Source organism: Nilaparvata lugens, chromosome 1 (assembly GCF_014356525.2).
Source record: "Nilaparvata lugens isolate BPH chromosome 1, ASM1435652v1, whole genome shotgun sequence".
NCBI classification, from domain to species: Eukaryota; Metazoa; Arthropoda; class Insecta; order Hemiptera; family Delphacidae; genus Nilaparvata; species Nilaparvata lugens.
The window spans coordinates 89,847,429-89,870,972 of record NC_052504.1 but is presented as its reverse complement, the minus strand read 5'-3'; the positions used below and the strand labels follow the sequence as shown (position 1 = coordinate 89,870,972).

Sequence of the window (23,544 nt, the reverse complement as noted above, 5' to 3'; positions counted from 1 at the left end):
GAATGATTGAGGGAGGAAGAACATCCCAAAAGTTCACTGTAATGCCGGAACTACTATTGAGCCGGCTTCATAAGCAACAAGCAAAATTCTACGTCCTGTCTCAACAAAAATCTCTAAATGAGATTTTAATATAAATATTTGAAAATATTCGTGGCGCCTTTGCAACGATAATTATATTATTATACTCATTGGAATTACATAAGAATAGTTACTAACTTATCTGACACTCATCAGTAATACATTTGAGATAATCAGAGAAATTACCGTGAATATATATTATACTTCTGGGTATAAATTCTTTAAAAAAAATTATCTACTAAGAGTCTAGTAATATTGTTGTGTGGAAAAAATGTAGTTTGAAGTTCAAGTAAATACAAAATTAGTGTCAAGAATAAGTTGATTCATGAATGAAGAATCTCAATCAGTCCACATTACTAGGCTGATAGATCTCACTAAAACATTGTTTTACTTGCAATATGCATCAATTCATTAAAATGATCTAGACTTCTAAAGCCAACTTGACCAACTTCAATGTCAATGCAATTAAGAAGTGAAATACAATAGTTGTGAAGCTGGATATACTGTTCTTAAAAAGAATTATCATGCAAAACTTGAAAAATTGGATGATTAACAAAGAATGAGATAAAAAGATCATAGCTTGAGTTTAAAAACTGCGATATTGAAAACACTAAACTATAATCACTAAAATGTCAGAAGCAAGAGCATACGCAAAATGAATGAGTAGGCATTCTGTGATTAGAGACTAATGAAAAAGAATGTCTATCAGAGATAAGTATTTTTTTTAGGTTTGAAATGTTAATCGAAAATAACTCTTGCTAGTACTGTATTTTCATGTGATGCTCTATTTGACTGAAGAATATCAAATGATAGATTTTAATGTAGTAATATAAGTAAATTTACTCTAGTAATATAAATACATTTTTCAAGGCTCTCATCAACTAACTTAAAATGTGTTGGAAAAATATAATCTCTTCGTATAACACTCATATCATAAAATTGAAGCAAACACATCGAAAAAACAGAAAAATTAGTTCAACAGAAAACTTTGTTATCAAATACACATCGCATAAATAAAACGACAAACAGCAGACAATTTTCAAATAATGAAGTTCATTAGTGACAAATCACGGAAAACATATAAAAACTTAAGATATAAATGAAAACCGAGCATGAAAACAAATAAAACGATTATGTAAAACCAAGAACACGTATAGGACAAATGAATGAAACAAATTGAAGTCAAGTTCATGCAGCAATACCACATGAATAACTGCGAAAGTGAGATAAAAAACTGTACATTTCCTATATAATGAAAGAATTGGAAAATGTTGCAAGCTGATGATAATATTCAAGCCACTTGCCTTTCAACAAAATAAGAGCACAAAGTATAGGTGAAAATTGTTGTCAACTATGTATTATGACAGACTTATTTCTTGGTTGATTTTATAATTCTGACTTCAATACACATTGGGAATTTGCTTATCGTTCACGCATAGAGAAAAATTTTGTTTGCTAAGCGAGGAGTAAACATTGGGATATTCTAAATTAAACTCGTGGTTTCAAATCACGATTAAGAGTTTGTTAAATCAATGAGAAAAACTTAAAAAATGAACCAATCATCTTCAACAAAAGTTTCATCTAGTGGTGATTAGATAAGACTTTGAGCTCTAGAAGAATCAATTCCTGATGAAAGCGAAAAATGCTGCTAATTTAAAAGTTGATTGAGATAGATGACCTGTCAGTTTCTATTTTTTTCGATTTTATGACAAGAGGAATGAACTAATCAAATTATCAATTTGAATTGGAAAAAATATGTCAGTCTTTCCAAAAGAGATAAGTGGTATAGAGTTATGTTTTGTTTGTTGAAAATTATTATTAAGGTTCATGGTTTAAAACTTGAAGTGAAAGTAGAATGAATACGCCATGCATCTTCAAAACACAAGTCCAGTAGTAAAATGTCAATATGCAATCATTCTGAAAGTAAATATGTGACTGCAGGAAAACGGTGAGGCTCGCTAGGGGAAACAACTAAACCAAGCAAAAGAACATCAATCTGACGGATTAGCACATGCCTGAGTTTCACAAATTAAGAAACACAAACGGCCGGTTGCACAGATGCCAATCAGAAATGATCTACATTAAAATTCTGATTGATAATTGAATAGAAGACAATGAGAAATGATAAAATATCAAAATGTGGTTGACGGTTTCACAGACGCCCATCACAATTTGTTCTAGGATAAAATCTGATCAGAAGTGGAAAAGAATCAACTCTGACACCCGGCTTCACAAAAGTCTGTTAACTTTTCTAATTTGCTCTCGTGGAATTTAATTCATGATTAAAATTCAACAGGCTTTTTTAAAACCGGGTCTATGTGTTGTTGGCACAGATAAACAGATTTGTCTCTGATAAAAAAAATCAAAATTTTCATTCACAATACAAACAATTGAGGGTCCTGCCAAGCCCTCAGGAGTGATCAAAGATGAAATTCTGATTGAAACACTTGTGTCTTGAATTTGCCTATGCACATAGCTGATCTAAGCCAAATCCTGACAGTAGACTGTACACAGATACTAATAGATTTGTATCTAGTCACAATATTGACATAAATCAAATTGGGTGTATTTCACTTTATCAAGATCTCGGTTTATCTAGAATCAGCCCATGTAGGCCACTTCAGTACTTCAGGCTTTCATTCAGTTCGTCAAATTCCTGTTGCTTTTAGAAATACCAGTGGATACAATATTATATTTCTAATTCTGAAATAATTCTGATTAATACCATTATGTAATTCTAATAATTCTGGTTAATACCATAATATTGGCAATTGAAAGTAAGAATCTAACCCCTAACCTTCAACTAATCTCAGCCTGACCCATTCTCACTAATCCCTAATTAGTTGCAACGGTGTAGTTGACTGTGTATCAGTCTGCAACGAAAACTAGATGCCGCGAAACTTGAATGGCTCAACATCTCATTTGTTTCAGTATCATAAGAAATTGTCAAAATGAGTACTTAATGAACTACGAAGTTATGAACTCCAATCAAATTGAGATTGGTGGCTGAGCATCTATCAATCAGATTTGTATGTGATCAGTGAACAAAAAACGAATTATTGTAATGTACTCCTATCAATTCAGATTGGTGGCTAAACATCTATCAATCAGATTTGTATGTGATCAGTGAACAAAAAACGAATTATTGTGATGTACTCCCATCAATCAGATTGGTGGCTGAACATCTATCAATCAGATTTGTATGCGATCAGTGATTGGCGGTCGTGCAAACGGCAAGAGGAGATTCGGAGATGAGCACGACAAGACTAAGCGATTATTGAGTCAAGCCGTAGGAATGTCATCGGTGCAAACCTTTGGAGAGAAACTGTCGAAAGTAAAACCGAGCCGGACGATAACTAGAAATGAGTTGATTGTTAGTAGGGGATGGGAATAGTGTCCAATAGCAAATAGGCGGGTTGGTATTGCGACGGAGACTCGACCGGTGTGGCGGGGGTGGGGCCCCCCACTGGGTATCCTCCGCCGCACTGCACACACATACACACACACATGTATACTCAACTACCTCAACTCCACTACTAGTCTCAGCCTATCACAATTCAACTATAACAATGCACTTGTTTATATCCAACGTCATAAATCACAAAAATGCACTTCGTTCAACTCAAGTTCACATAAATTACATATAAAAACACTTTTTAATTCGATCGTATATAATCTTTCATATACAATAGAATAATGGTCATCACACTTTCCGTATATCAAGGGAGAGGTGGACATTTCGCTTCTCTCTCACAAGCCCAAGAGAACATTTCGCTTCTCTCTCACAAGCCCAAGAGAATATTTCGCTTCTCTCTCACAAGCCTAAGAGAAGCCTCCTATTAACCCAAGTACATCAACTTCAAAAGTGCACTCAATGTAAGTGAGATTCATGAATTATTATGAAATCAAATAAACAGTAAGTTTCTTTCCGTTCTAATCTTTCTCATCAGTGAATTATCCTTCCCTTCAAAAACTTGTGCCTATGTGAAGAGCATTCTATTAAATTCAAGACGCTCCATCAAAATAATACTCCAATATCCGGTTTCACCAAACTCCGTCAAGACATTTAAACATGATAAAATCAGGTACACTTTACAACTAGTGCACGACATATGATTCTATGGCGAGTTACTATCCAGTGCACACTTGTAAAGTGTACCTCGCTTGACCATGATTATGTCTTTACCGAACTTGGTGAAACCGGGCAGAAAAATGTAATACAATATCATAAATATTGTGAGATATTGATGAGAAATATTGTGATAAATATTATTACGATCACAAGAGCACTCAAGAGCTTGTAATATCTTATTTTCTCAAAGGCATGTGCCCATGCCAGGAACCTCCTATTCAGTATCATGAAAATGCACTTTGTGGTTCGTGTTCACATAGTCTATTATACAGAGTGTTCTGAAAAAAGGTGCCCATAAGTCAGGGCGTGATTCCTCACATCAAAAGAAGAAAAAAGTTCTTATTAACATAGGTCCGAAAATGCTTAGTTATCAAGTTATACAGGGTGGAGGATTTCGCCTGAATTTCTGGGCCCCTGCTGAAATGTAGCCCTACGGGTATTTGTTGGCTGACAAGATGTACAATTTAGCGCACTTTATGTAAAATTAACTGAGAATTTGAATAAAACCGTTTCCAGACCTTTAACTACAGTGATTTTCAAGATATGCGACGAAATACGCGAAACTTGGTCCCGAAAAACAAGTTCCTTTAAGGTTTGTAGCAGATTTACTATGTTAAATGTACAATACACACAAAATATTTCTTACAGAACTTGTAGAAAATTGAATTTTCAAGAGAAAGATGTAAAATAGGTCTATAATAGACAAACGCAGCCTTATAAAAAACCTTAATTAAATACGAAATGCATGAAAAATAGAGAGTTCTCTCTTTATTAAATAAAAGTGGAGTACTCTATTTTTCATGCGTATTGCATTCAAGGATTATTTTTTAAAGGTTGCATTTGTCCATTATAGACTTAAGCTGCGTTTACACCAAAGTTATTAACAAAATGTTAATAACTCAATTCTATCAGATTGAGCATAACTTATCATACACATGATGAACATATGTGTATGTCAAGTTCCGTTCAATCGAATAGAATCTATAAGGATTAAGTTATCAACATTTTGTTAATAACTTTGGTGTAAACGCAGCTTAAGTCTACACCTTTCTCTTCGAAATTATATTTTCTACAAGTTCTGTAAAAAAATATTTTGTGTTTATTGTACATTTAACATAGTGAATCTGCAAAGGTAAGTATAACCAAGATTGTTGGGAATAAATCAATATACACCTAACAGGAATGAATTATAGATATCTTCTATCAACTTTTTATCCAACTCTTTTCAGCTCAGTCTTGTGCTATCAAATAAAACACCTAGCACATCAAAAACAATCAATCATCACTTAGTGAATATTCTTTAAATTCGAAGATAAACTAGGATAAGTCTCAGAAGTAAGACAGCATTTTCACTTGAATAACAAGTACAATAACATTACAAAAATTTGACAGTGAATGTAATTTTCCAATAACACACCTGAAGGCTCAAAGAAAAGAGTAGCTTTCACAATTTTTGAATACACAGGAATCAACTCATCAATCTAAAATCAACGATAGTCATGATATTGCATCTAATATCATTGGTATTTCAAATGGTATTTGATATTGGTAATATGATATCTAATGATATGATATTGGTAATATGATATCTAATGATATTGGTATTTCATAATTTTTGAATACACAGGAATCAACTCATCAATCTAAAATCAACGATAGTCATGATATTGCATCTAATATCATTGGTATTTCAAATAGAAAACTATAAATGTATTCAAAAGCTAATTTAAAGAGGATGTAGTTTCAAAGACTGAGTGAGATAAAACATGAAGAACGACTTTTTTAATATCAATATCTTCACAGGAGTTAACTTTGATAACTCCATGATACAATGGCAGGGAAAGAGTTGAATCCAGCCAGGAAAGCTGATGAAAGCTGGCGTTGTGATTCATCATTAGTTATTATCTTGCGACACACTCTCAATATAGATGAAAAAATGCAGACTTCAGCTTGACAGTATTTTATATTCCAGATGCCCACCAGAATATGAAAAAACCCACACTTATTACAGTTTTTTATTGGAATTATTGATTGGGAAGCTGACGTTTATGTGACAAGTAAACAAACTGTGACTATTTTGAGTCTAGGAATGGCTGAAAAGTGTACACAATAATCCTGCATCTTACTTCCAACTCTCAAATTACAATTCCAACTCTTGACGAATAGCAATTTTTTTTCATTTTTGATCCAATTAAATTTTCCCAGAAATCGAATGAAACCTGCAAATTTTGGACACCAATGTTTTTTGGCGCTAACAAGTAATCAGTTCATAACTACAAATAATTTTACTGTTTTTAATTTCTAATTTCAAATTTAATAATTTCTGTTAAGAAGACAGCTTTGCATGATTTCATCCCCTATCCGAAATTCAGGGGAGGTTTTTCAAAATTCAAGTTGATGTCTGGATTAGATTTGATACCACAGCTGTAAAAAAGTATTTAAGAAAAGATGTATTGGTTTGTACTGACCGGCAAAGGCTGGTAATGGTGGGGATACTGATTAATGTATACCGGCTGGTTTGGATACATTAAGGGTGCATAGGCCTGAGGCGCTTGTGCAGGCATGTAAGCTGCGCCTGAAAATATAAATAACATTTTAATGTGTATCAAAAGAAATGAACAAATGCATTTTTGAAAAAATAAAATACATTTTTTTAAACTGGAAGTTGAGTACAATCGAACAGATTGTCTCCAAAAATGGTTTAAATCAGTTTAGCTATATACACATCCTGCAAAATTAGTTACAAACTGAAATCGAGATAAACAAGATATATCTTAGTCTGTATAAAATAAGTTACTTTCATTGGATATTTGAAATAATTATTATACAGTAATAATATTCCAGCAGTTGATTAACTACAATTTCTATTAAAATTGTTCATCTTTGAGACCGATGCAATTGAAATACGCTACTACATGAGTTCGAGTACTTTCAATTGCTATTGAAAACTGTTTTGTGCTTTCCTGTAATCTTTGTATCTACGAGATTAATTGATTAAATTACAGTACTATACATTTATTTATTTACAATGCAAATGACACTAATGTAATAACATTGAAAGATAAAATAATAAGGTAGTCCTTGTGCTATTTTTCTTCCAAATTTATAGGTGACTAAGTCCCAGATAAGGTTAGAATTTCACGTGTACAATTTTTATAAAATTTTGGTCCAAAATAAACATTAAAACTAAAAATTTTGAATTTGAATGGCTTAAATTGATAAATTAATTAGAAATATTCCACTCAATTACCACGTTTAACGAATAATATTGAGTTATTCGAGAAAATTTGGAACTATTCAAGAAACACAAACTCGTAGAATGATTTTTATGATTCTAATGAAGAATCATTCAATAGAATGACTGGGAGAGGACCAAAATGCACAGCCCACAACTCTTCCTCCCCCGATTTTTTATACAAATTCTAGCCCAAAAAATAAATAGTGACTTGAATGAAAGAGAGGCACTTATTTATTTGTGGATACAATCACAAATCATATAAATAATATGATCATAAATCATATCAATAATATGATTGGGTAGGAACAACAGGCTTGGCCCAAAACTATTCCAACCCAAATTTTGATGTTACATGTTCAAAAAAATAGGTCTCAATTTCAACCAAAAAACGTATAATCTGTGAAAAGTGACATTGTCATTTTACTATATCTGTAGTCTTTCCTACAGACTTCAACATTTTGTGGATTAAGTGAAAGAGGATATCTCCCAAACTTCGTCCACAACAATATCTGTCACGCACGAGTGAAGAAGAGTAATTTATCAAACTCTATGTTTATGAATTTGTTTCACCTCAATATGCTTTAAATAAAGAATAGATTATATGCTAGAGTTCGTTACTGGAAAACATCATAATTCATCTTGGTAATGAATAATTTTTCTCGTCACATTTCAAAGAATGAATTGTGTTTACCTGGGTACATTTCGGGTGCGACTGGCATGGGTGCTGCCTGCATTTGGGGAGCCTGGAAAAATGCTGTCCCATTTTTGAAATGATATGGGATACCATTATTGGACATATAAATCTGCGTCGGCATGGGGGGCGGCGACGCAGTTGCCTCAAAAACTCTTTGTGGGAACGCCTGCAAAAAAGTTGCATCAGTTTTATAAATAGCCATCGAAACATTTATTTCGTTGATAACATTTATCCAACAATTATTGGAAATGTAGATGTACTCTGTTCATAAAAAGTGACCAACAGAAACTACACTTTCAAACCTTGTGATTTCTCCATAAAAAAAATCAAACCTAAAATGAATTCTCCATTGGAAAAACAACATAGTTTTACTTGGTAATATTTGAATACTGTACTTGGTGATATTTGAATATTATTACTTACATGAAAACAATGAAAGAACGTTACTAATGGGATAAAAATAGAATGAGTTGTGCTCTTTTCGATCTGGATGCAAAGAAATACGCGAAAAATAGAGAAGTAATTCTCCTTTTGGAACAAGGCTATTAATGGAATATGAAATCGAATAGTTGCTATTCAGTTTTTGTATGCAAGGGTCTTCTGAAAAATCTGGATATACAAGTTCAAATCCTTCTTGATAATATAAATATACATTGAAATAATAAAGAAAATAGTGTTTTTTATAGTAAGTTATTGATTTTATTTTGGAAGTAGTTCGGTCCCTGTTAGTCACCCTTTAGATTATTAAAGAGTATGATGCAAATTTATGTTAAGTGGTGAATTATATTCATGTGAACTATCTGAGATTATTAATTAAAAACAATAAAAATCAAGCCCGGTTTCTAAGACTATTTTTTAATCTAATGAACAAGATTTGATAGTCCATTAGATTTAAGTGTCTTAGAACCCGGACTATAATAGAGGTATTCAAGATGTTGGATTGAGCCGAGCTATCCGCTAGCTCCTGCTTTTTGCCACAGTTGTAAATTACAAAAAAAATATAGCAGTTTATTCAAGTTAGCAAATAGCTCGACTTGGGGTCGCTTTCTCAAAAGTTGGTCGAACTAATGAACCTGTTCAATCAATGTACGTATTTTAATTCAACTATTTCTGAGAAAATGACTCTTAGTTGCATGTCTGAAGATCGTGAATACCCTAGTTAAGAGACAACTCAAAAATATTTTAGGCCTATACAAATTATATTCATATCCAGGAATACAGATGAAAAATATCAATTTAGGTGAAAAACAAACTATTATTTTGAATTCTCACATTAGCTTTTATTCACTGCAATCAATTATTACCAACCAGAGAACATTATTTGTTACTTCCACAAGATACTAGTCTATATTCCTAATCGATAACTTGCCTGTTCTTTATTTCTCTGTCTTGACTCTTCTATTAAAATGGATAAAATCTTTTTTGTGATCTTCTTTCTATCTACTCGTCCTACTCGTTCATAACTAAGTCTCTTATTTAATAATACCCTTCAAAATTAATACTGGTTATGAATGATAATGTATGATGATGGTTTGAAAAAGGTAAGAGCTGAATAGTGTTGGATAATTATTGTATTAAAAGTGAAAGAATTGTGTGATTTTACATGCAATCGTGCAGACATGATACAAGCAAAACTTCAAAACTAACAAAAAACTGTCACAAACAAAAGAACGATTAAAATAAAGGGATTAAAGCAAGCGGAAAATCAATACAGGTTTCAAATAATACAAATCCCACATTAGCGATTTCAAAATAGGAAATTTCAATAGCGAGAAATTTCTACTCAGATCAATTCGAATGCAAAAAAGTCCATTGATAACACATAAGTCCATGCAAAAATAATATCAAAACATTTAGAAATGCATGCACAAAAAAACAATGAACTTAATATCAATAAACTTCACACACAATCCTCATCTGATAGCCTATATGATAATCCTAGATGATTGAATAATAATTATAATATATTGAAATATATTAATTTCATGATCATGTTTTCAACACAACTAGAAAATTAGACCTGAGACAACCGTAGATGTATAGAGATGCTTGACGTCATAAAAATACACAAATAAATGTATTAATACATATATTAATCAAAATCAAGATTTTACAAATTATGAAAACATTAAATCAAGACTTACATCTACAATAATTAAATATTTAATCAATGAAAACTTTTTAAAACCACAAAATGCAGATCTAATAAGTTTTAAAATACACAAGTGAGTCTCATTTGATGAGAACTGAGCACATTCATACTCTAATCAAAGACTCAAAAGCTAATCTAAGTTTATTCTTACACTAAAGAGATTTAAATGAATTTTTCACTAGTTAAGTTAAGTTGCACGCCAGATGCAAGAAAAGCAAAAGAGTAAAAGATTTAAATGACTATCAAAAACAACAGAACATTGTCATATAGATCTGCTGTAAAAAATAGGAAACTTCAATAATACCTGTTTTATAATTGCGGGAGCAATGTTCAATCTTCTTTCTTTAAGCATAATATTATCAGCCTGAAAATGAAATAATTTTATAAAGGAGATGAGTGGGAGACCTATTGCAGCTTATTAGTGTCATCATTGTTTCCAACTTTCAAAACCATAGGATATCTCGAATGACTCAATAATAAAAACATTAGAACATTGTTATGAATGCTATAAGAGCTTTAAATTGAACATAATTCATTTTGCAGAGTTGAGGAAAGCTGTATATTGAAATATTGCAACGTCTAAAATAATCAAAATCTTGAACATTGGACTTTGGCAAAGATATTTGTTACAATACAGAAATCGAATATCCATGAATATCAACAGATAAGCCACAATTGACTCAAATTTGAAGCTCATCAATAAAACATGATATTATATTATAAATAATATCAATATTTCAAGTGACTAGACAAGATGGAAACATTGAAGACACATATTCCTATTTCAACTACAAACAACAATAATTTATCAAAGGATTGGGATTTGTGCTCTGACAATTAACTACTTGTCCTCTAATCAACCAAAATTGAGGTCTAAATCGATTTTACAAGTTGAGAGACCCAAAGGAGTAGATTATGTTAAAACATCGTTGACATGATACAGAAAAGCCAATAACTTACTACACAAAAAACAAAGAGATAAGACTAAATTATCTGTTTCATGGTTCATCATAGGAGAATTTCTCCATCTGAATAATTTTTGATAGGCCAAGATAGATTATATTTTTTCTACTTAGTAGCTATCTATTAATCTGATGATAGTCCAGACAGCAAGGTGATAAAGAAACTTTCCTGAGAATTAGTTTCAAATCCCAATATAACAGAAAAAATACAATAAGTAGTATGCTATCTAGCTACAAATATTCTAGACGTATATGAGTATATTTTCTATTAATAATAATTACGTCACAGAATGACTATCTATTGAAAACAGCAATTCTGAAAAAAACAGGACTCCGAAATTGGCTTAAGGCTGAAAACTGCATTCAATTCTTTTCGGCCAAAGATTGGCCAAGTATAAAATAATTTTGATTTAACATTTTTTTAATACCCTATTATCAGTTACAGAACTTGGGCCAAATATAACTAATTCATCCTACTTTTTCAATACAATTGCCATAATAAAATCCACAAAGGTATTCACCCAAATATAACTAATTAATCCTACTTTTTCAATACAATTGCCATAATAAAATCATCAAAGGTATTCAGCCTTCGAATCTAAATGGTTGAAATAGTTTAGAGAAAATGAAGTGATTGTAAAGAAGGCGCAAACTATTGTAAAGAAGGCGCAAACTATCCGGATTAAAATTTAAATTCCAGGAGTAAATTTTACAGTAAATCTAACTTTCAACTTGTTCAGCTCATTGATTCTTTTTGAATTAAAGTACTATTGATTCTGTTTTCAAGTGGTTGTTAATTATTAATTCATTAATAACAAAAAGGGCTAAGACTCAAAGACCGAACTAATACTCACATCTGATTGCAGACGCTTGGCTTCTTCATCAGTTTCAAAAGTAACAAAACCATAGCCTTTCGACACCCCCGCACGATCAGCTATGATTTTGGTGGCTTTAACGTTTCCATACTTGGAAAATAGTTGGCACAATTCTGTTTCAGTCGTGGTGGACGATATGCCACCAACAAATACTCGATTCGGAACTAATGTACCATACTTCGGCGCATTATTGTTATTATTATTCAGATTATTATTGTTGACAACTTGACTCATGTTATTTCCATTAGTTAAATTGACTGAGGCGGGGGGTGAAGAACCATTACTGGAAGGCTCACTGATGCTCTTAACACACTGAAAAACAATCACGTTATCATCTTATCACATACCTACAACTTATTAAATATTTTTTATATTTTTACTCTACTAAGAATGAATGGAGCAAACTAATCACTACTTTATTATTCTGTGGCGAAGATGGATTCAACTAACAGGGTGGCCACCCATTTCAAAATAAAAAATCATGAGCAATTCCCGGTTTTCCAGAGTAAAATATCAAATTTTCCAGGTAGAATATCCGCGGTATTTGAGAAACAAGATACATTCGTAAACAATTTATTATGGAAATCTACAGTTTGATCTTCCATGAAGAATTGCAAATACAATATTTAAATTTCCAAATAATATATTGAAAATTTTTGACATGACAAGAATATCGGTGTTTTTCGATGTTTTATGTTAGGTAGTTCAAAAACATTGCTAATTATTATTGCTAGCCATTAAGTATTTTTTATTTGAGTTTATTGTTACTTTACACAGTACACTTCTTTACTAAATTGATTGAAATTCATGAAAAATTCATAATTGGAAAAATTCATGAGGAATTCACGGTATTTTTCCCGGTTAGTAAAATCATGAGGAATTCAAGGTTCTCCCGGTTTTCCCGGAAGGTGGCCACCCTGACTAATGTACCGTATTTATAAAATAACAAAATTATTGAATATGCTAATGCTATTCTAGAATTTTCAAGTGGATAGTATCCATATTTATTAATAGTTTCAGAATATTTGAACGCTGGTATTCTCAAGTAATAAAAATAAGCTGCAACTTCGCCTTCCGGAAACTAATTGGGAACTGAAAATAAAATTTTTAAAAGTGCCTATAATATTTTATTCATGACTACAATCTCGAGCTTTAGTATAAGATACATTTACAGCGGCTGGAAGCCCGTATTTGATACCAAATCACTTCATGGTCTTCTAAAAATTGAACTCTATCAAGAGAAAATAGAAACTTTCGATTTCACTTAATTGTCAAGAATAACTCGAGTACGATCAAACATTTTAAAATGTCAAGTCTCACCACTCAAGTTCAGTCAGTGTAGAAATTCTACAAAATTCACAAGGTTTCATATGTGACTATTACAGTGAAGTTGAATCTACCGAATTTTGAGAAAATTATTGAAAGAAATTACAGACAGATGTAGGATTATTTAAGAGCGATTATTTCAGTTTCATTACAGTGAAGTTAAATATACCGACTTTTGAAACAATTATTGAAAGTAATGACTGACACAAGACTGTTATAAAAGCATCAAAGTTTTAAATGGACAAACTATCAGATGAATTTAATCTAAAGGATGTCCCGGATATCCACCATACTATTATTATTTTGGCTAATTTAAAAATAAAAATGAATTAAAAAATGTTTTATCAATTTTATCTAAGAACAAATTCGAGACCTAATCAATATTAAAGGACTTAATCAATTGCCTAATCGGCTAACAAAAGACTTAAAGACCTAATCAATCAATTGCACAATACTAAAGGACTTCAAAAATTATTCCAAGTTACAAAACCATGAGGTTTCCTCATTATTTGTAGTGTAGATCTCCATTGCAAGTTGTACTGAAAAGCATTAATAATTTCAATATTCAAGTGCAAGTAATAAGTGTGATAAATGTGGTTATTCTATAGCAGTGATGACTACACAGCCTTCATCTCTCAAATTCCTAAAAAGAGAAGGATTAGCAAGAAGGTAAATCGAGGATTTATTATTGAATGATATAATAGCATGCAAATTAAACTAACATTCACATGCAATACATTAGAACGAAACAATACCGAGTGAACAGATGAAAAGAAAGAACCCCTTTTCCAAGTGTTATAACAGTGATAGTAACAAATTTCATCTTTCTAAATACAAGTCAAAATGAGAATGAATAAGATTTAGTGACTAAAATAAATGAATCCGGTTTTTCGATCATGTTAGCAAATATGAACCAAAAATTTATTTCAAGAATTAACTAGGATTACTGGAGGTTTGCTTGTAAGATTATAGTAGGAATTAAATGAGATTAATATTTCTTACTTTGAAATATTATTTTGGATACACATTATATCATAGGAGAAACAATTTTTCAATGATTGATATTGTAAAATTAATATAAAATATAATTTATATTGTAGAATCACCATTCTCAAAGTTTGAAAATTGAACCTTTTTATAGAACTAGGAAGAATTATTGAATTTCATTGGAAATAGAAGTTCTAAATAAAATTTACTAAAGTTTCTAGCTTAGACTATCATTTTGGGACATAATATTAAATATTCATAGTTATAAAAATAAGTATGAGACATTCATTCAAATAATATAAGCTCAACTGCCCAATATAGCCTAAGTAAATCTAACTCAAAACTAATGAGAGTTGAGATAACGATAGACGCAATAATTGGTTACTCAACTGATCAATCTGCAATACGAATACGAAAATAAACACAGACAGATATAAAAATGAGCAGCAAGAGCAATAAATGCTTCATTATGGAATTTCCTTATCTGTGGAATGCACGAGCAGCTCTGTGAATAGAAGTCAATCGCCCACCAACAAAAGACATGGACAACCGGACATGAATCATCCTGTCGATTTCATTAAACAAACAAACTGTATTTGCCTTTCTCATAGCATTCCACTCGAGTTTATCGGGGAATCGATAATTTTCTCGACACTCACAGCACACATCCTTCTATAATTTTCTCAAATCAGTGTAATGCAATATGTATTCAAATATTCTACTGATTCAATCTTGATAGAAAGTCATGGTTCGAAGATACTAAAATTTTCTGACGACCAAAGACTATAAAGAAACAGACAATCTATCTTACAACACAAAAAGGATTAGCCTAGTTGAATTTGAGATTTTCTATTGATGTTCCATGAAGAAATTATAAATAAATGCTTTAACGATTAAGGTAGTAATGTTGAAACAGTAATGTTGAAACAGTAATGTTGAAAGATTGTTCGTCAAATGTTTCAAACTTTATAAAATCTTTTTAAATCTGATATGTGGATTACATCATAATAATGAATAAATAATTTTAAAATTGTTTTACTCAAAAATTCAGTTAATCATAAAGTTTGTTTTCAAAAACAGGAGGATTTCAAGTAACTGTAAACATTCATCCTAATTAGAGATGTAGTACAGGAATTCCCCAAATCTTTTATCAAGGTATTATCTTCATTTTTAAATAAATGGTTTGTAATAAACGTCACGCATTTCAATGCATGCACTAGATAAAATTCTTACTTCTACTAAAATTAGTAGACGCAGTTTGATGAGATTGAAATGATTTTCTAGAACTAAAACTGAGGAGAACCAAATAGCTGCAACAGTTTAATGTAGAGTTCAATAGGTATGGGAGTTTTGTACGTTTCAAAATATGTATAAAACTTAACAACAAAAATTAGTATTGATTGTCAAATATTTTGTAGTATGATTGAATATGTTGATCCTGTGGGTGGATAGGAATGCAATCATAATAAATAAATTATTCATCGTTCAATACGCATCCGACAAGGTGGTACTTTACTCAACATAAAAAAGGGGAAATCCCCTTTGCTAAATAATAAAAATGTGTAGGAATTACAATCTAAAAATGCGGTGCAAGTTTACAATATTATAGTTGCATAAAAATAATAAAATATAATTATAGTGATTCAGTGAGAAGACAGGATGATATAAATAATGTAATAAATCATATAGTTTACGTTTGAGAAACAATATTTTGAGCAATATATATTCGGCTATATTATGTCTAACTGTGTCATAATTAAATTGAATATATATTATAGTCTATTTTGTTCATTACTAATAACTGAGTGTTACATAGTATGATGAAACTGACAAGTGTATTATGTCGTTGTCAATACATAAATTACGTTCTAGTATTGCAATAACAATCAATCTCGTTGAGTTTGAAATACTGTACATGAACTTGGAGAAAAAAATTTAAATAGAGAGAAACTATTGATAGTTCAAATCATATTGCTAATATTTATTATTTACTATTGATAATTCAAGTGAAGATTCGTCAATTTCAACATTCTGTGCTCAAAGTGCAAAATAAACAATTAATGCAAAGGATCATACCAACCAATACATTGTGAACAAGCGTTCAAGTATGTTTGAGATTAATGACTGATATTGGAACATATATTTTGTAAAAAAAGCAGAATGTACAATCAATCAATGCAGCACATTTTTAGCAATGTACAGTTCAGGAGCTCCACCCAACGCACAATTTGAAAAGTATCTAATAACAAAATATGCATTTTCATTTTCCTGCGATGTGAAAGCAATCTGACTTTAAACAGCACAAGCAAATCAAGCTTGATTAATAGGTAATTTTTTATTAAAACAGCTAGTTTAGATGTTTTTAGAAGTTTTGCAATGATTTAAAAGTGTACAATAGAGGATTAAAATGAGTTTATATTCTTGATATTTGGGCCGTTATAAAGGTTGTATCAGGGAACATTCAAATGGGAAATTGAGATAAAAAATTACTTCTAAATCAGTCATTAGAAAGGAATTTCTGATGGAATAATTTTCTTTTCTCATCAATTTCCTGAAAATGTTTCTTAATTTCAATTTTATAATAGTAATAGTAGGCTATTTTGATAGAATAATAACAGGAAAGGTCTTGTGTACAAAATTTAAAGTGGAAGTGAAAGAAAAATAGTTAGCTCTAAAAGATACATCAATATTTCTCAAACATGAAAGTATGAATTGTTTAGGTTTACTCTTTATTGATCAAAAAGCATATAAGGTATAGTACTAATAAGAAACTAGCAAGAGTGTTTGAATTTATAAATGAAAGATGGAATAAAACTATTAATAATTCTTTATTAAATCCAGCAGAAAACCATTCATCTTACCTTGTTGTTGCGCTGCTGTTTCGGTGGCATGTATGAAGACATGGTGTAGTTGCTACGATCTTATTTATTAAATAAAGATATAATTAGTGCCCTTCAGCACAGATGAGCCAACGGATTGTCTGAAACAAAAATTAAAAATTTGACACACTCTAAAAAAAAATAAGATTTAAAAATGTTTTACAGTGAAAAACAATAGAGAACTTCAACTATAATCAGGTTTCAGGACACTACGGGCCGGTTTCCAAGCTTGGGATTTGGCTAAGTTCTAGACTTCAAACAGCTGGAGTCAGAAAATTGGCTTTCCGAAACGGGGCCTACTCGCAGTCATTGTCATAGTCACGTTTGAATTAAATTTTGAAAAACTAGAAAATTGAACACAAAATAAAATAACGAGAAAATAGTGTAGTTTCAGCTATTTTGAATTATTTAGGAATGTTTAATTTCGTCAAGGAAAAACGTTTCCAATTATAGAAATAAGAAAATAAAAACTGCGACCAGTGTTATAAAAGCTGCGACTACGCCCCGTTTTGGAAAGCCAATTTTCTGACTCTCTGCTTAAAGTCTAGAACTTAGCTAAATCCAGAGCTCGGAAACCGGCCCTAAAAATCAAGAATCATGAAACTGCTGGTTTATACCAGCTTATATGCTATTTTTACAGAAGTAAAAATTCAAGCATTTGATTAGAAATAGCAAATTTTTAATAATCTCCACACCATCTATCACACCACACTAACGATCTCCACACCACACTATCATCAGCCCGACGACCAATACGCCTATATTCATAGCCTATCACTTTTAACCCCAATTTTCCTTGCTGTAAATCTATAAACGTATAGGGCTATAGGACCACACCTCAAGAACCTACAGAGCTGAAAACTAAAGCCAAAAAAAAACATTAAAAGGCTAGAACCTATTACAATTTGAGTAAGATTGTGGAGGAACATACATACAGGAAACAAAAGAGAGAAACTAAATAAAAAACAAGAGTTCTGATTATTCTTGTCGTCTTGGACGACTGGTGAAGACAAATGAAATGATTAGCTGCGCTTTTAAAAATTGGAAGAGTAGGGGCGAATGGGGGAATAAGACACATATGAAAATTTCACAGCATACACATATTAATGATGTTGATTTTTTGTCATATTTATACAACCAATAGCTGTTTAAGGCTTTTCGGTACACCTTTTTATTTTTATTCAAATTTGATAATATTTTTCAATATAATTGTTACGATCATTATGAGAGTGAGAAAAAGTGGCAACTGAAATTTTTAAGTGGTCTAATATGCCAGTTATGGGTTGTTGAAGTGCTAAACTCCGTTTTCTTTCCAGATCATAGACAGTTTCTAATTTTCCATTGGAGTTTTTTTTAATACATTCAGAATATTATTGGCTTTGTAATATGCGTTTTTTTGTCGATTAATGCCAAAATAAAGCAGTTATCGAATTTACAAAAAATGTTATTATTATTATGAACGATATGAGGAATAAAATGTTTTAGTTTGGAAAGATACATTTTTTGAATTTTTAAGAGAAGTTCTAATAATATAGTCAAAACCGTTTATGATTTGAAAAAGATTATCCAATTTAAATTATAAAAAGTGTAGGCTTCCGAACAGCCTTTAGAAAAAATTGTCATGTCTCTAACTAAAAAATATAGAGAGATAAAAATTGGTTTTTTATAACCCCATTCAAGTGTATCTTATTGCCCCACTTGGGGTAACAAGGAACAGTGAAGTCATTTCACTAAGTAATAGCATTAAAAATTAAATGAGACTGTTAAGCTGCGTTTACAACAAAGTTATTAACAAAATGTTAATAACTTAATCCTCATAGATTCTATTAGATTGAACATAACTTATCATACACATGATGAACATATGTGTTTGTCAAGATCCGTTCAATCTAATAGAAACTATAAGGATTAAGTTATTAACATTTTGTTAATAACTTTGGTGTAAACCCAGCTTTAGGGACATCTCCTTGGTGTATCTTAATGCCCCACCAAATTTCAGGTTTTACCCTCAATTCATTTCAAAGTTACGAGTATTCAAAAATTAGGTTCAAAAACTTGAAGGCCGAAAGTTTTTTACAACCTTTTAATTTGTAAGTGAAACCCAAAAAATCATGATTAACATTTCGAATACTTGATAATATTTGATTATAGTTGAAAATTATACTTGAAAATTGTGCTTAAAAATTGCACTTAGAAACTAATTATTCTTGAAAACTTAATGGGTAATAAGAGGCATAACATTGAACATGATGTAATGCACAAAAAAATAGCAAACCAAAGACAAAAACTGATTAACCTAAATACATTTTTTACACATTTAACAGTTATGTTTCTTATTACCCCGACATTTTAATCAATTGGGGTAATAAGAAACGATAATAGAAATAGATATTGCCTTTTTCACGAAAATAGAAATAGCTGAAAGAAAAACAAAAAATTAGATCAAGAGGCTCTATTAGTCTATGAAAAGGTTTGATGAAGAGATTGGGAGCAAACTAAGTAGCCTACCTAGTAAAGTTAAGCAAAGAAAAATAAAAATGTTGGCTAAAACATGACTTTGGGTAAGTGAAGTTTTTGCAAGGGTCCACTTGAAGTATAGATTTTTATGTCAAAATATTTTTTGAATCCTTTGAAATTATTATATGATAAATTTTTACTTTGTGAATTTATTCAGAATTTTAAACACATACATAAAATTAAAAAAGAAAAAATGTCTCTTATTCCCCCACTCTTCCCTAGATCTAGAAATATTAATACAGTATTCAAGAGAAAGTGAATCATTTCTTCAAAATAAGGTTAGTTTCGAAACAGCTATTTTTAATATTAAAATTGAATTAAATTGTATCAAAATAGGCTAGCGCGCTTTTTATTTTTTCTTCTCTTTCATTAAAAAAAATTAAGTCAATATCTTCATTTAAAACTAGGGGGGGCTCACCGGCTAGAATTTAGCCAAGATTTATTTGAAAACTTGGATAAGCTTCAAATTGATTATAAGAAGTGTCTCAGAAATAGTATAAAAATAAGTCATACTGTAATACAAGTAGCCTACAAGTAATTCCAATGAACAAATTAAAGAAAAAAACGTTTAAAACAAAATTTTCAACACCAGACTATGTTTGAAATTACAAGTCACATCATTAAGACATTGTAATATGATGATTATCTAAAAGGATTGGGAAGCACTAAGATCGTATTCAAACAAAGACAAATTGATAGACGTTTCAAGAATTCACTTCCTTAAAATCTTAAAAAGTTGACTTATTTGCAAATCAACTGTGTTCATGAACTTTAAAATTGTCTTTTTCACTAATATTTTATATTATAATTTCTATATGGTGCATAAGGTTAGTTTAGGTAAAGCTGTAAAGATTTTTACCCAATCACAAGATAAAGTCAAAATTGGAATTGACTATAATCATATTATAATCAAACTGATGATTTGGTTTTTTTAGCTTTTCTTCCATTTTATTGAAACATAACATTTCAAGAGAGGTAACTTACAGGATACAGTGACTTCATTTTATATCCAACCAAATAGTGCACTAGTGTAGTATAAGGTAGCTAACCTAACTCAATGAAAAAAGGCGCGATTTAGCTCGATTAAAATACTAATGAAATTTATTTTGGGTTCAAAAACAGTTTCTAGATTAATTAGAGACAATTAGAAAATTAAATCAACTTATTTCTATTGACAAATTTAAGGAATCAAAAGTGAACTAAATTTCATTCAATTCAGACCTTTTGAAAGGCACATGGGACATAGACTGAATTGTAATATTGTATAAAAATTCAATAAAGCAATTTTCATATTGAGAGTCAACGTAACTTATTAAACTATTAGAAAAATTAATGTTTTGAAAGCAATAATAGCAAAGGATTAACTTTTGACCAAACAACTTTAACCGTCTTCCAATAGGTACTGACAATCAGTTTTAAAAGATATTAATGGCCGTCTTACCCTGAATAAATACAATTCTTCAAACTTTCAGATACATTATACACAAATAATAGTATTTTGAGAATTTCCAACAATATTCCAGTATAAACAAACTACTGGCATTCTTAGCTGCCAACCAATCTATACAACTCAGCTGTGACCAACCAACCAAGTATCCTAGGGAAATTTTTGAAGTAGCCTAAAAATATATTATAGAAATAGGATTGCACTTACCATCAAATATGAATAATCAGCTAATTGAACAGAATTGAAGCAATTCAAGTTGCAGTCTAGAAGAACTGGAGTTGGTGTGCTAACATAAAATGTCCAAACATCTCAACTGGCGATGGTGAATCACCTCAAAGCTCGACTAGAAACCAGCAAACATGGCTGAACGAAGAGTCGAATGGCGGTAAATTGACTGCGGAGTAATATTCCATAAACAAAAATTCTTACACAGTAAAAAACACTTCACAAACTATAAAAACTTCATAAAAAATCTTAATAAAATGTAAAAAAATAGTTATTTTTATTTTTTACAACTAATCAATCTATTTTATCCAAACTATTGACAAGCTAAGCAAAGACGCCAAAAAATAGATCCCAACGCCACCATCCCAGGCTAGGTCTAGGAAGTAGGGACGTTCCGATACTTTCGATACTTACTGGTATCGATACTTTGCTTTCGATACCGGTGGTATCGGTATCGGTATCGAATGTTTCGATACTTACTGGTATCGATACGCAAGTTGGAGTATCGAAACGGTATCGAATGGCGAAATGGGTAAAAAAGTAGTTCACTTCAATTAATTACATAATCATAAATAAGAATTATCACTTTGTCAAATGAAAAAAATTATTAATTTTTTTTTCAATCCATGATATAATAGAAACCACTTGTCAGTGTATTTTGTCTGAATGCATTGAGATATGAAATTTGAATTGCTTGAATTGAGAGTAGACAATCTATAATTTGCTCGAAGAGTGTTTCTCAAGATTAGTGTTTTGAATCATATATTTTTGATTGCTTATTCAATCAGGTCAAATCTACAAGTTTACAAATCAAATTTGTTCTTGAAACAAATTATTTTGAGAATAGGATCAATAGTCCAGGCAATGAATGCTTGAAAAAGGGTATAGAGGGAAAAGTTGGGAAGACAATTTTTGACCCCGCAGTTGTGTTTATGGTAGTAAGGAGGTAAACATATCAAAAGTTCCCACCCCTACCCACTGTGATAAGGGGTGGGGGTGGTTTAAAGGTACCATTTTTGTTTTTCGCATAAAACTAAAAAACTATGTAACCTAAGGACTTGACTGTCATATAATAAAATGAAGCTTACATAATTTCCTACAATATTCATTTTAAAACGTTTCCTATATCTCCTCTAGCTTTCGAGATATCCGCTCTTGAAGGTGTGACATTTTTCAAAAAACACGTTTGCCATCAATTTTTTTCTATTTTTGCTCTTATAACTTTTTAAAAATCGATGGGAAAAATCCATGTTGATTATGAGCTTATAGAGCATTAAATTCTCTTCAATTTGATGTATAATTTCACCCTTTAACGAATTCCCCTACACCTTCTGCAGCAGCTTTAGTGTTGAGTGTGAAATATCTATTTTTGCAACAATGGACCAATAGACAAAGGAATTTGGAGTGAATGTTTTAAGCAACATGTTTGACTTTGCAGCTTTGTTGAGACTAGTTGGGAGGAGAACATATCAAAAGTCTCCATTCCTAACACATCTGCTAAGGGGATGAATAGAGTAGTTTAAAAGTTGCATTTTTCAGCGTTTTGCTTCCACGATCATATCTTGAGAACAATATGTTCAACCGACATAACAAACAATCCAAAAATGAAGCTTGATAAATTCTCTACACTTTTTGTTCAGTGTAATTTTGTGATATTCCCAACAGTTCCCGAGATATTCGCTCTTGAAGGTGTGTAATTGTTGAAATAACTGGTTTTTATCCAATGTTTTGCTCTTTCAGGGCTCATACCTCACCAAAAATGCATCATAAAAACTGATGCTTTTCGTAGGTTTGTCGAGCATTGAATTCTCTTTGTAATGATGTATTATTTCACTATTCCAAGTTTTTCTTTCATTGTTATAGCAGCTTCAAAGTAGGGGGTAAAATTTGCATTGAAAAAAGATAGAGCAGTGGCGTAACGTACACCCCCGCTGCCCCCGTGGCGCGGGGGGCCCGGGTCCCTAGGGGGCCGGATAATATGTAGGCTAATATAGGTTTTCTGAAAAAAATAAAATTACCCGGTCTAGGGGGC

The 23,544-nt window shown here is 31.2% G+C and overlaps 1 protein-coding gene across 7 annotated transcripts in view; it reads right to left on the bottom strand.

Annotated features, from left to right (window-relative positions):
- Window positions 1-21,897, bottom strand: part of LOC111056271 (protein boule-like) — a 37,222-nt gene extending 15,325 nt beyond the window's left edge. For 2 of the 7 annotated variants that reach the window (XM_022343612.2, XM_022343616.2), the window contains exons 1-6: window positions 21,495-21,897; window positions 17,306-17,424; window positions 12,111-12,443; window positions 10,599-10,658; window positions 8,140-8,308; window positions 6,679-6,785 (exon numbers count right to left, since the gene is read on the bottom strand). In XM_022343612.2, coding sequence (XP_022199304.2) covers window positions 6,679-6,785; window positions 8,140-8,308; window positions 10,599-10,658; window positions 12,111-12,443; window positions 17,306-17,347 — 711 coding nt within the window. In that variant the 5' untranslated portion in view covers window positions 17,348-17,424; window positions 21,495-21,897. Of the gene's footprint in view, window positions 1-6,678; window positions 6,786-8,139; window positions 8,309-10,598; window positions 10,659-12,110; window positions 12,444-17,305; window positions 17,425-21,281; window positions 21,434-21,494 lie in introns of those variants that run through there. The other 5 variants (XM_039419566.1, XM_022343613.2, XM_039419565.1 and 2 more) reach the window with 5 other exon arrangements.
- Window positions 21,898-23,544: the final 1,647 nt, after the last annotated feature.